General features: G+C 42.9%; 1 protein-coding gene and 1 pseudogene across 3 annotated transcripts; both read left to right on the forward strand.

Moving 5' to 3' along the window:
* The first annotated feature begins 8,914 nt into the window (after nucleotides 1–8,914).
* Nucleotides 8,915–10,373, forward strand: LOC121974974 (putative gamma-glutamylcyclotransferase At3g02910). Of its 3 annotated transcripts, none has more exons than XM_042526285.1 (2): nucleotides 8,915–9,501; nucleotides 10,185–10,373. In XM_042526285.1, the coding sequence occupies exons 1-2, from the start codon at nucleotides 8,974–8,976 to the stop codon at nucleotides 10,284–10,286; spliced, it is 630 nt and encodes a 209-aa protein (XP_042382219.1). In that variant the 5' UTR covers nucleotides 8,915–8,973; the 3' UTR covers nucleotides 10,287–10,373. The 3 variants fall into 3 exon arrangements, with proteins under 3 accessions (XP_042382219.1, XP_042382220.1, XP_042382221.1); XM_042526286.1 differs by having other exon boundaries at nucleotides 8,917–9,501; nucleotides 10,181–10,373; XM_042526287.1 differs by lacking the exon at nucleotides 10,185–10,373 and having other exon boundaries at nucleotides 8,921–9,624.
* A 969-nt stretch (nucleotides 10,374–11,342) lies between these two features.
* LOC121978217 lies at nucleotides 11,343–12,745 on the forward strand (annotated as a pseudogene).
* Nucleotides 12,746–14,216: the final 1,471 nt, after the last annotated feature.

The following is a 14,216-nucleotide window of genomic DNA, read 5'->3' on the forward strand; positions in this document are numbered from 1 at the left end:
CGTTGTCGCCTGTCGCCGATTCGCCGATCGGCTTCAGATTGTCGCTGTCGCCTGTCGGATGATGGCGATCGACGATGGCTTCTTCTTTGGTTTGGGCCGCTCGGCAGCTACCTCTTGGACGACATGAGACCTCGCGTGGTGAGAGCGGAATGCCTCGGCACGCGGTCCTCTGGGCGGCTCCTGGCGAGTGACAGGCTTCCACTCGGCAGGGGCTAGCCGCTCAGAAGAAACTTTTTTTCTTCGGGCCGCCTGGGCTTCCTCCACATTAATGTACTCATTGGCCTGGTGCAACATATGATCATAGTCTCGGGGCGGCTTTCGAATAAGTGAACGGAAGAAATCACCATCCACGAGGCCTTGCGTGAATGCATTCATCATTGTTTCTGAGGTGGCTGTTGGAATATCCATGGCCACCTGGTTGAATCGCTGGATGTAAGCTCGGAGCGACTCCCTGGGCTCTTGTTTGATGGCGAATAAACTGACACTAGTCTTCTAGCAACGCCAACTGCTTACAAAATGGTGGAGAAAGGTCGTGCGGAACTCCTTGAAGCTGGTAATGGATCCGTCCGACAACCTCCGAAACCACCGTTGCGCCGATCCCGAGAGGGTGGTAAGGAACACCCGGCACTTTACTCCATCTGTGTATTGATGTAGGGTAGCTGTGTTGTCGAACTTACCCAGATGGCCGTCCGGGTCAGTGGTTCCATTGTATTCCCCGATCGCCGGGGGCACATAATGCTTTGGCAGAGGGTCCCGCAGGATGGCCTCTGAAAACTGTCGGTTGATCCGCTCGGGGGAGGCGTCCGTTCGGGGAGACTTGCCTTTTCTGTTGTCTCGCCTGGGCGCCTCGTCGGATGAAGATCCTCGATCACGGTTAGCTGGTGCGGCTTTAGGGGGCGTACAGAATAGGGCCCGATGAAATGCAACCGTGGCAGGCGGTGCTTCCGCTCGGCCACCTGACGCTGACGTCGCTTGTTGCTCCATCTGCTTGTTGCTCCACGAGCTTAGCTGCTCTTGCCTCGATGAGAGCGTCGAGCTCCTCCTGGGAGAGCATCACGGTGTGCGGTCGTCCAGCTTCGTCCATCTCTTCCGCTCAGATGCAGGTGCGTTCCCACAGACGGCGCCAATTTGATCCTGTCCGAACGTTGAATCGATGGACGCTGGGCACGTGGCGCTCTCCGAACTGGTGACGTGGATCTCTGACTGACCGTATGGAGCTCCGGCGAACCTGTAAAGAAGTCGAGCCGGGAAGGGGTTCCCAGCGACGACCCTCCGACGCTCAAGTCAGGCAAGAGGAAACTATGAAGTGGCTTCCAATATTAGAGATCGCGTGATTGCGTACCTCCAGCGAAGTTTGAGAGCTCTTATATAGAGTTGCGAAGAGGCTTATGCATACATACCGAGGCGAACACGTGTCCTTTTACCATACCTCAGTATGAGCTTGTCAGAGGAGCTTGCCTGATACCATACTGCTACAGTTCGAGCACGTCTCTGATGGGACATTAGAACCTTCCATCGTCGGATTCTGCGTATGGCCTGGTCGTCGAACATGCCTGTTGTTAGAAGATGTTCCTCAATGTCCCCTTATCCTTGTCCTTGTCTCTTTTTCCCCGAGCCGAGCGTCCATCCGCTCGGCAGGTATCGGTCCGACCGGGCGTGGATATCGGTCTGACCGGCAAGCTTCCACTCCCTCGCGTGCTCAGCTGAGACTGTTCCTTCACATCATTGCTGCTTTACGCCTTGGCCGAGCGGGCTTCCTGCTCGGCTCGGCGACCCTGTTTACTATGAGCGTTGGAAATCCGACTCCCCGTCGGGTTGTCTTTGTTTCTGTACTGACCCGTTCGGCCAGTCGACCCACCCCTTTTCCGATCGGCCGGGCCTCGTGCTGGCCCCTTTTGACTTTTGACCTCCACGTGGCGTTGACTCCCCTCCAGAGGGGGTCCCCCGACCTTACCACCAGATCAGACTACACTTACTCGTACAATTTAAAAAAATTAGTAAAACAAGGAAAAAAGAATTTAATTGATGAATTTAGTAAATTAGATAATAAAGTTTCTTTATGTTCTGATATTTGGAGTGATCATTGGCAAACACATTCGTATATGAGTGTGACTTGCCATTGGATCGATAACTCTTGGAACCTCCAAAAAATATTATTAGCTTATAGAGTTTTTGATGAATCACATAATGCTCATAATATCGCACAATTATTATGTTTAATTTTAGAAGAATATGGTTTAACTCATAAAATATTTTCAATATCATTAGATAATGCTTGTTCCAATACTATTTGTATAGATGATCTAAAATTTATTTGTCAACCTATTATTGGAGGTTTATTTTTTCATATTCGTTGTGTATGCCATGTTTTAAATTTATGTGTTCAAGATGGTTTAAAAATTTTAGAAAGTTATATTAAACCAATTAGAATTGTAATTTCTTATTAATGGTCTCATCCATCTATAATGAAACAATGGGGTAGGTTTTGTAAAATTAATGAAATGAGACCTAAAAAATTTTCACGTGATGTACCAACACGTTGGAATTCAACATACCAATTATTACAAGATTCATTTCAATATAAAGAATTATTATGTTCATTTTTTGCACAAAACACTAATACTAATATATATTTATTTTCACAACAATGGAATATTTGTAGTAGTATTTGTGAAATTTTAAAAGTATTTAATGATGCAACCGAACAACGTAACTTTCCGGTGTTTATTATCCCACTGCTCAATTAGTTTTAGAAAATTTTTCTAATATAGTATTAGTTTTAAATGAACATATTAATAATGAATCTTTATCTCCTTGCATCTTAGCTATGAAAACTAAATGGGAAAAATATTTTTATTTAATTCCTGAAATTTATTTAATTGCATTTGCTTTAGATCCTAGATTTACATTAGAAGTTTTACAAGAAATGTTAACTTTATATTATGACGCTTTAATTCCAATTAAAGATTCTTCTTCCCCTGATCCAGTTAATATTATATATAATGTTAGAATTTATTTATATGATATTTATAATCAATATTATGCAAAATATGGAACACAAATTAATATTTCTGAAATACAACAAACTACTAGTAGTAATTTAAAACTTACAAAAGCACAACTCTTATTAAAAGAACAGACAAAACGTCCACGAGGATCCTCAAGTTCCACACAGGAACTTGAGAATTATTTTACGACTTCTTTTGATTTTAATGAAGCAGATAGCGAAAACTTCGATATCTTAAAGTGGTAGTCACAGAAGGCCCAAAGCTTTCCTGTTCTCTCCGTGATCGAGTGTCAATTGTTGTTGTGGAGCAGACGTTCAGTGCCGACGGCAACATATTAGATGAACGACGATCAACTTTGTCTCCCGACTCATTGGAAGCCCAAACATTACTGGACGATTGGACCAAAGCGGAGAAAAGAATCCAAGGAATGCAACTTTTAGATGATGAAGTTGAAGATTTTGATACTGAAGGAACAAATACGACAGGAACAGGAAATGGAAGTGAATGAAAATGTAAAAGGATAAAAATGTAAAAGAACTACATGAGCTTTAATTCCCCTAAAGGGATACGTAGACAACTTAAATAAGTGCAAGCCCTTTTTCAATAAATTTTAATTTCTAATTTTTAATGTTTAATGTTTAATTTTTAATTTTTTTTAACATATTAATCTTGAACCGTGACGAACCGTGAACCGAACCGTGAACCGTAACCGTCTTGGGCGGTTAAGGTTAAGGGTCGACTTGCCTGGAACCGTCGAACCGGGGGTTTCGAACCGTCGAACCGTCGGTTCTGAACCGTGGTTAGGTCTAGTCCTAGCGCCTAGACAAAGTCAACTTTTGATGATGACTTTGTTCGATCGCTTGGGTGATCCTCTGACCATCCAAAGTTGAGCTCACTTGAACCCAACTCCGACCTTCTCCTCAAGCAACTTTCCTCCCTAGGTTTTCATCCCTCAAAAGTGTCGTACACATTCTTCTCATCCACGGTGTACTCTTTCATAGCTCCTCGTCTTTTGGATAAACCAAGCTCCTCAACTCGTTTCCTGTGTCATCCTTCTTACTTGCTACATCTTCTACTTGACTTCTTATGTTCCAAAGTCCTTACATACTTAGATACAAGGCATCAAAAATATAGTATCTAACTTAACTTGATTGATCATATCAAAACAAACTTGGGGTACTTACACTTTGGACTGGTAGGAAACTGGACCTAAGTAACCTTAGACCTTGAGGATCAACTACTTATATTTATGATTCTACAAGTAAATATAGAAAGTTGGATCCTCAAGGAAAGAAATATATTTTTATTAGATACTCTAAGCATTCTAAGGGTTATGTATTTATTGATGAACAAGATAATGGAAGCATTACTGAGATTAAATCATGAAATGTAAAATTTCTGGAGAATGATTTTCCTAAGAGAGGTGAAATAAAGGGCAATGTGTTGGATCAGATGAATGCGATAGAGGGGGGGGGGGTGAATATCGTGCTTTTAAAAAAAACTTTTCTTTTAAGAGATTAAAACAAAGTCGTGTAACAGAAAGTAAAAAGAGACTCGTTCGATTACTTGGTTCGAAGTCTAGGTCGACTCTTACTCCAAGGCCCACGATCCTTGACCGCACCAATGAGCAATCCACTATAACTCTTCTTTCCGAAAACCTCGGAAAGAGGCAGTGCGCACAGATGAGCAAGATAGTAACAACCTACTATCTTACTAATAAATGAATACAATGCAAGCTAAAATAATATACCGACAAATATAGAAGTTGAAGCTTGGTCGGTACTTCCGAACGGAGTAGCTTGAAGAGTTGTAGAAGACTTGTAGCATGAGTAGCTTACGTAGAGGAGAACTTTGAGTCAATCAAAAAGCGTTACACAGCCTCAAACCTCGAGCTTCTTTTTATAAGAATCGTCGATGTTCAGTCGACCGATCCTTAGGTTCGGTCGACCGAACCAGCTCCCTTCCTTCTTGGATGAGATTCAATGCTGATTCGATCATCGACAATTAATGATCATTAAGGGTTCGGTCGACCGATCCTTTTGTTCAATCGACCGAACATGCTCCTTCCCTGTTCGTCGAGATTTGCCGAGATTCGCATTTATTGTGCCTTTAATGATTGATCGTTCGGTCGACTAATCCTCTGGTTCAGTAGACCGATCAGTGTAATTTCCTTGCTGATCATTACTGATTGAACTGTGCTGAGTCACACTGGTTCGGTCAACTGATCCCTGCGTTCGGTTGACCGATCCGGTCGAACCTACAAAATAGTGTTAGACAAAATATCCCTGCAACACAAAGATTAGCACAATAATATATAATGCATAAGTAATATTAGACATTAGAACCTGTCTTAATCTTAACTTAGAAACCTTCCCGGTTTCTTCAGTTAGATCAGCGACCTTAGGTTGTCCCTTCAGGAACTCGACCTCACTGTTGCTCCTCCAGTTGCTTACCTCAACTTACTTACCAAACATTGGTCCTCCAGACTTGTTTGGACTTTCTCTGCTTAGTGTCTGATCACTTGATTCACTAAGACCCTTCCTGCAATATTACATTAGCTAGCAGTAATAATAGTAATACAAAATGCTATAGTAAAACTAAACTTAGAATCACCAAGATTCGCTGGTTCGGTCAACCGCGCGCGGTCAACCGAAAACCATTCGATTAACCTTGCTTGGAATTCACTCCTCGAAGATTTCTCGTTACCTAAGGTTATCTCCCCCTAGGATTTTCTCCACCTGGCTTCTTTCACCAAGACTCAGTATTCGGCTACCCAGGGGATCAGGTCTTCCAGACCTATCCACCTGGCTTCCACGATCTACCGAGATTTTCCTTGCCTCAGTATTCGACTACCCAGGGATCAGGTCCTCCAGACCTATCTGTTGGAGCAATCTCAATGGTCCGTGCGACCATGTGTTTTGGTGTTTGGGCAAAGAGTTTAAGTTAGGTTCACCCTTGTATTTGATATGTGTATTTGAGTTGTGCAGGTTTATATGATACACATGTGACTCAGGTTGATAGCTTCGGGTCCGGTGAAGAATGGAGCATCCGAGGGACCGTGGACAAGGCAGCGAGGACAAGGGTCGAGGGAAGCGACTTCGAGGCATACGCGAATGATGGCATTGGGACTAGCCGCGGGCTTGAATGCATCCGAGGGATGAGAGCCAAAGGAAGTAGGCTTGAAGGCAAGAGGTCAAGGCTGCAAAGAAGCATCAAGTGAGTCATAAGGGTGAGAGTACGAGTGCATGAGAGATTGTACTCGGAGTAAAATCCTAGTTTTAGGGTTTTACTATAGCGTCACTGTAGCGTATTGTAGCGCTACTGTAACAGTCGACTACATGTTTTAGCAGTCAACCGCGCAATCGACTGGGTGCGAACAGAATGGTTATGTTCGTTCGGTCAGTGTGGGTCAGTCGACTGCATGTTTTGGCAGTCGACTGCACCAGTCGACTGCAAGTTTTAGCAGTCGACTGGTATCGAGTCGTTGGGATGTAACGGTCGAATTTGTACAGAGGGCAGTCAACTGCATGTTTTGGCAGTCGACTGGTAGGCGGGGTTTTCAACCCGCGACCTATATAACCAAAGCTTGGGAGCTTGGTTATAGTTTACGAAATAGAGGTGGTTAATCTCTATTAGTAGTCTACCTGTGCTTAGCTTGTAAAGAGTCCTTGGTGAGAGTTGTGGTGAGGTTTCTCCACTCACAAGGAGCTACGTGAGCTAGCCAGAGGTCTTCCAGGGCGTAATCCACTGACGAATAGGGATTATCCACCTCAAGGACACGCCGTGAAGTAGGAGCTTTATCTCCGAACCACGTAAATGATCGTGTAGCTTGGTTTGCATTCCTTCTTGTCTTTAGTTTAATTTCTTTTAGCTTGTTTGTTTTGTATATTCCGCTGCGCATACTAACAAGTGTAGGAAGATCAATCGATTTGGGGACACCGTCTATCCAACCTCCCTTCAAGCCGACCACCGATCCCTTACACTATCCACCTGGCTTCCACGATCTACCAAGATTTCCCTTCCCTCAGTATTCGGCTATCCAAGGATCAGGTCCTCCAGACCTATCCACCCGACTTTCACGATATACCGAGATTTCCCTTGCCTAGCTTACAACTAGGACTTTCCATGATCAAACTCTATTAAATATACTTAAACATATTTGTCGGACATTAAAACCTTGAAGGTCGATTGCACCAATACAATGAACCTTTATTTAAGTTATATGATCTAGATAATGGGTGTAAGTACTCCAGATTAGTTTTGATATGGTTAACTAGGTTAAGTTAGGTTTTGTTGTATTTAATATTTGTGTATAAGTGTGTAGGAACTTAGAAACATAAGAAGTCGAGCGAAAGACGTAGCTAACGATAAGGATAACATTGAAAAGAAGTCGATGGACTCAATGCATCTAAGAGATAAGGTACTATAAAAAAATACACTACAAAGAAAAAAGAAAAAGAAATACACGACATTTTCTAAAAGACAAGAAGCTAGAGCAACTCGAGCAAAAGACTACTTAACTTTTGACTTATTAACTTACTTCTAACTTGGCCCTGTCAAATGTAGACTTCCCTATCCACCCATCAATCATTTATCTCTTTTTTTTTTTTCACTTTAAAAGAACTGCTATTCAAACTGAACTTGTGAAGGCCCGTTCGTTGATCTATTGTTTTTTTAAGTATAAAACGAAGAAATAGAAATGGGAAGTCAAAGTTAATTGGAGTAAACTCATATAAGAGGAGCATGATGAGATAAGCATTGGGTATAGAAAAGCAAGTTGTCTCAATTAACATGAGCTGGTCTAACTTGTGGAATTGGTTTAGATAATGAAATACTGATAGACATAGAAAAATGATTGTTTAGATGAGCAAGCAAGAGGCTATTTATGACAGGGAACCTCCTCCTCCTCCTATCCTCCTTCTCCTATGCTAGTTGTCGCCTCTGCCTCCTTTGAAATCTCATTGTCAAGCAAACCTCGAATTGGATGATTGCTCTTCTTAGACCTCACGTTGATGAGCTAAATAATTAAACATTTAATATGAAAAATTATAAATTAAAGGGCAATCATGATTTATTCATTGTAATCTTAGACTAATCCAACAAAGAAATTTAACCAATCCAATCACTAATCAAATAGTATAGTCTATCAACCATATAAATTATTTATTAACTTTGGTTATACTAATGTATCATCTTATTTATAAATTATTTACTAATATATTTTTGAATATTGAATGAATATAAATACAATTTATTGAATTTGAACATCATTCAGATTCATTTGCATATTATAAGTATTATTATTATTTTTTCAATTTTTATAACCTGATTACGATCTTCTATTTCCTCCACCAATTACATCTAAATACAATCACTCCTGGAGTAGTAAATAAAGTTAATTAAATTTATTATTTTTTAAATAGAACCGCTCCTGATGTGATGTTATCACCATAAAAATGCCTCGCATAAGAATTGAACCATAGGAAGAAATGTCCTACCAACTTCTTAAGCACCCGCAACACTAATTCATTATAACATTCACTATCTCATCAAAAAATACGAGGATCATTGTCAAATACTCATTATAATAATATATCTTTTTACTCATATCCCTTTTAACATTAACACTCATTATTTATGGGTCTCATCATCCACTTATTCATCCATTTTATTAGTTTTTTAAATAATATTAAAAAATTTATAATTTTAAAAAGAAAAAAAAATATTAAAAAATTAAGAGAAAAGGAGCGTTCAAACCTTTAAACATCTTTTCTCCTCTCTTTTGTGAGTGAATATTATAATATCCATTCATAATAAAAAAAATATTAAATAAATATTATAATATTCATTTAACATCCGCTCTTATAATAATTTTGTATCCGGGGACATAAGTAGCATTGCTAGATTTGTTTAGAGGGTAGACAGGTTTTTTTTGCCCTTTATCGATTCGATAGGACGAGAGACGATGGATCTGGATCGGACGGCTCTCGTGTTCGTCTACGGCACCCTCAAGCGCCGCTTCCCCAACCACTCCCTCTTGGCCGACCTCGCCGCCGCTGGCGACGCCTCCTTCCTCACCTTCGCCCGAACCGCTCGCCGCTTCCCCCTCGTCATCGGTCCCCTTTCCATCCCCTTTCTCCTCCGCCTCCCCGGATTTGGCCGTCGCGTCGACGGGGAGCTCTACGCTGTCTCCTCCCGTGGCCTCTCCCGCCTCGACGAACTCGAGGGCACGACCCGCGGCCACTACGATCGGATCCCTCTCGTCGTCGTCCCCTTCACTCCAGGGGCCGATGGCGACGAGGCCCGTGACTCTGAGGAAGGAGAGGATGCGCCTGGGGCTGTTACCGCGGAGGCCTACTTCGCTCATCCGAGCATCGGGGACGACCTGTGGCGGAGATGCGGAGAAAGAGGGCTTGTATCCTACACAGAGGACGACGCGAGTGGGTACGTGCCACCCAAGGACCGGCCGGCGGGCACCACGTTCCTTGGCGAGGTGCGGCGCTTTATTACCTCTCCTTATTAGATGAATGAATTACTATTTATCGCTAAATTGCAAGAAACAAGAACCTATTTTCACCATTTCTCCCAAAAATACAATTGATTCTATCATCAAAAATCCTTTTTTTTTTCATAGTTGCTTTTGTCTCTCCCTTCGTTATTGTTGATCATGAGCCTTACCAGACTTGCTCACCGCAGCCAATTGTTGGCCGGAGCTTCGTCGGAGAATTTTATCGGCGGCTTATTTAGATGAACGGAGCCTTCGTTAAATTTAACTTTTAAAGTCTAATTATTTAGATGAAAGATCTAGAGAGAAAAGAGAAGGATACATCCACAAATTCACATATGGATTTTCCTGATCGATGGACATTTTGCTAATTAGAAGGGGATCCTGGGGTAAACTTTGGCCTCGATATCAAGGATTCAAGTTGTGGAGGGTAAATTGCATATAATAGACCAAATATAGTCGGGATCTTATCCTTTAATGTGTATTTTGCCACTTACCTTTCTCTTCCTCATGCATTTCAATTCATGGTGGTCGTTGCTTCAGAGGTATCATCAATTCATCATCAAGCATAAGCATACATTTTACCATAACTTGCATCATTCTAGATGAGTTTTATTTTTCCATTGGAGAAGACTATGTACATCACTTGTGGTCCATGTTTATTAAGGTAGGTGTTGCCGAAACAATTCCTAAGCAGAATCACATATCTATTGTTCGGGAATCTAACCAGTAGTGGACTGATATTGATTCACCAAGGGTTGTCCCGCCTGTAGAAATTGTGGAAGTTAAGAAGTTTCAGCTCCAGTGACTGCATCATTGAGCAGGGCAATGCAGTTGGATAAGTCTAACCAATGTAGCCAGGAAGAAGATGCGGTGAGGCACATTTATGATCGTAACGGGCATGTTAGTGAATGTGTTTGGCGATGCAGGTTCAACAGCTCTCGTCGCCTAACTAGGTTAAGACGCAGAGCAAAGACTAACATGTAGTTCAACTTGTGCTCTCGTCTCTGAGCTACCTACCTGTGTGTGTATATGCCTAACTAGGTTAAGATGCAGAACAAAAGCAGTGGCTTGAAGCAGAAATACATGTGTGTGATAAATCTTGATGCTAGGGTTCCAAATTGGCTAAATACTAGTTTTGGATTAAGCATCGACCGTAAATTTTCGCATTAAATTGTAGTGTTTTTAGCATGTTCACTGTGGGTTCCACAACATATCTAAACATTCACTGAACTTGAATATTACATAAACAGGTTGGAGAATACAACAATATCAAGTATAGATATTGTGAGAATTTTGACTAATTGTTGATGGTTGTGCTTGACCTCAAACAAGCTTTGGTTTGGTTGACTTTTTAAGTTCACGATGAAAAGCCTTTGAATCCTTGAACTTTGAACCACAGCATAGATCATCATGTTACCAAGTCAATGCCCTCACTTTAGTAGCAGCTTCTTTGATTTGATCGATTGTGAAAATGGCATGGAAATCATCATCTGGCAAAGAATTAAACGCTGCATAGGCAACATCATCGACAGTCGCCAGCAAAATTAGGATATATGTGAGAGAAAATATAAAGATTATGCTTGGTTAATTAATCAATTAAAATTTCTTTTTAATAGTAGCCCCTAGAGTTTGGTATGATGGTAAGAAGTAGAGTGCATTCCTAAACAACTAAGGGGGCGTTTGGTTTAAGGGAATAGAAGTAAGAAATGAGAATAGCAATCAATGTTAATGTTTGGATTACAACAATGGGAATATAAATGAGGGAATGATTCCTTATTAGTGGGTAATGGTTTATTCCGGTGTCCCACCCCTTCAATCACTCATTCATGTATTTGCAGCAATCACAATTTCTCATTAATACCAAAAATACCCTTAACCTAATTTCCCATCGCATTTTTCTCCTCCTCTCCTCATTGCAACCTATTCTTGAACGACGCCAACGTCGCTCGACGCTGAACGTCGCCACCTCGCCGAACGCCTCCACCTCGTCGAACACCGCCACCTCGCCGAACGCCCCACCTCCGATCACGTTCGCTCGCCAACTCGACCTCGATCCTTTATTATCCGTTGAGCCTGCCAAGCCGTGGGCCGCCGACCTCCTCCGCCACTGCGCCCGCGCCTTCGCAGACAAGGACTCTTCTAACCTGCACCGCCTCCTCTGGATGCTCAACGAGCTCGCCTCCCCCTACGGCGACTGCGAGCAGCGCCTCGCCTATGCCTTCCTGCAGGCCCTCTTCTGCTGAGCCACAGCCTCCGGCGACCACTGCTACAACACCTCCCTCGCCGTCGCCGAACACACCGTCTCCTTCGCCTCCACCCGCTGCCTCGCCCTCAAGTTCCAGGAGGCTGCTCCGTGGTCCACTTTCGGCCACGTCGCCGCCAACGGCGCCCTCCTCCAAGCCCTCGACGGCGAGCCTGCTCTCCACATATATCGTCGACGTCAGCAACACCTTCTGCACCTAGTGGCCCACGCTCCTCGAGGCCCTCGCCTCGCGCGCCGACGCAGACGCCCCGCGCGTCCGGCTCACCGTCGTCTCCTCCACTGCCGCTGGCGTCGTGGCCGAGATCGGAGCGCGCATCGAGAAGTTCGCGTGGCTTATGGGCGTGCCGCTCAAGTTCCGGGCTATCGCCGCCCCCGCGCTGTCGCACCTCGCTAACGCGCTGCGCCCCGAGAAGCTCGAGCTCCGCGAAGGGGAGGCCGTCGCGGTGAACTGCGTCAGCTCTCTTCAGAGAGTCGGGTGCGGGGATTCGCGGGACTCGTTCCTACGGGCTGCGGCGGCGCTGCGGCTGAGGGTATTGACCAGTGGAGGACGAGGCGGACTTCGGCGCCGCAGGCAAGTTCATGGAGTCCTTCGAGGAGTGCCTGCGGTTCTACGGCTCCTATTTCGAGATGCTGGAGGAGAGCTTCCCGACGACGTGCAACTAGCGGCTTGCTCTGGAGAGGGAGTGCTTCTGGAGCCTCGTCGGACTGCTAGCGTTCGAGGGCGGCGCAGACGCAGTGGTGGACGGTGAGCGAAGGGAGAGAGGGAGGCAGTGGTGCCGACGGTTGGAGCGGTGCGGCTTCGAGACGTTCGGCGTCAGCGACGACGTCATCGATGACTTGAAGGCGTTGCTGAAGCGGTACCGGCCGGGATGGTCGCTGTTGCCGGCGGAGGGGGAGACGTCGGACATGTACCTAACGTGGAAGGAGAATCCAGTCGTGTGAGCTTGCGGGTGGAAACCAAAATAATCTGGATTAACTGCCACTAATTATAATTAATATTCTTGAACTCTAATATATATATATATATATTTAAATATTTTTTAATATATTAAGTAATAAGGGTAAAATTGAAAATTTATTTGATTCTCATTAGTAATGTTGATTCGAAACAAACATCATCAATTATAATCATATTCATTCCAGATTTTGAACTAAATGCTGATAATGCAATCCTGATTCCCATTCCCATTGACTCCATAATCAAACTCATTATCATTCTGATTGATAAATTTGAACTAAACGTCCCCTAAGTTCAATTCTCACGCAAGACACTAGAAAATATAATTACTAGTGAAGCTAGGATGGCACGTCAAGAGCCACCGTATATATATTTTATATCAAAAATATTTGTATTTGAGTGTGGTTAAGTATATGAGTAGCCGGTATAACATATAACAACTACACCATAGCGTTTGCTGCAGTGGACATAGTTTGAATCTCTAGAGGGAATGCAGTTTTGCAAATAAAAACTCGATTTCGATTTAGCAAGGACGCATTTATTGGGTAAACACAATTAAATGCATAAAAGAAAGATGCTAAGTAATTTTACTTGTTTACCATCAACCAGTTGTTAGTCCAAGAACTTTTGAAGATCAACTGTTAAAATATATTAGAATAGTCTTGAACTTTTAGAATAGTCTTTTGTTTTGCCCTTTTAAAAAATATATTAGAATAAAGTTGAAAGATATTATTTTATTTTAAAAGTAAATGATTCTCTTTTAACGACTCTAATAATTAATAGTCTTTTGTTTTGCCCATGAAGATTAGACTATATAATAGACCTAATTGATTTGATCACTCCTGCAAGGGGCAAAGTCAAGACTAGATATTGATAGGGGTCACTCAGCGAGATCACTTTGGTCGGTAGTACAAGCTGTAATCGGTTCATTGTCGGTGAAGCAAGTCAAGACTAGATATTGATAGGGGTCACTCAGCGAGATCACTTTGGTCGGTAGTACAAGCTGTGATCGGTTCATTGTCGGTGAAACGAGTGTATTTTTTAGGACGCTTTCCTCGTCCTATAGACGGGGGCTAGGTCGGCAATGTAACCGGTTCACCGTTAGCGAAGCGAGCATATTTCTAAGGACGTTTTTCTCATCTTTGTAGATTGAAGGGGGGCCACGACCCCTCCCAGTCTAAGAGGCCCTCCACTCCTGCTACTGTATTATTGGAAAATTCATGCATCCTTTTATTCTTAACTAGAATCGTTGGGTTATCAAGGTGTCTGTTCCAATAGATTTTACCAAATGAAATGTAAACTTATCGTCTTCCCTAGAGCTTGCTAACTTTAGATTTTACCTCCTAAATTTTGGCAGATTATACTTGTGCCCTCAAACTTTTCAAAAGCATATCACCTTATCCTATAATTAGTTCAGCATCGTGATATCCTACTACTCATCGTATTTCACTATATGTTCTCTAATTTTCCTTTCTAAAA

Source organism: Zingiber officinale, chromosome 4B (genome assembly GCF_018446385.1).
Source record: "Zingiber officinale cultivar Zhangliang chromosome 4B, Zo_v1.1, whole genome shotgun sequence".
NCBI classification, from domain to species: Eukaryota; Viridiplantae; Streptophyta; class Magnoliopsida; order Zingiberales; family Zingiberaceae; genus Zingiber; species Zingiber officinale.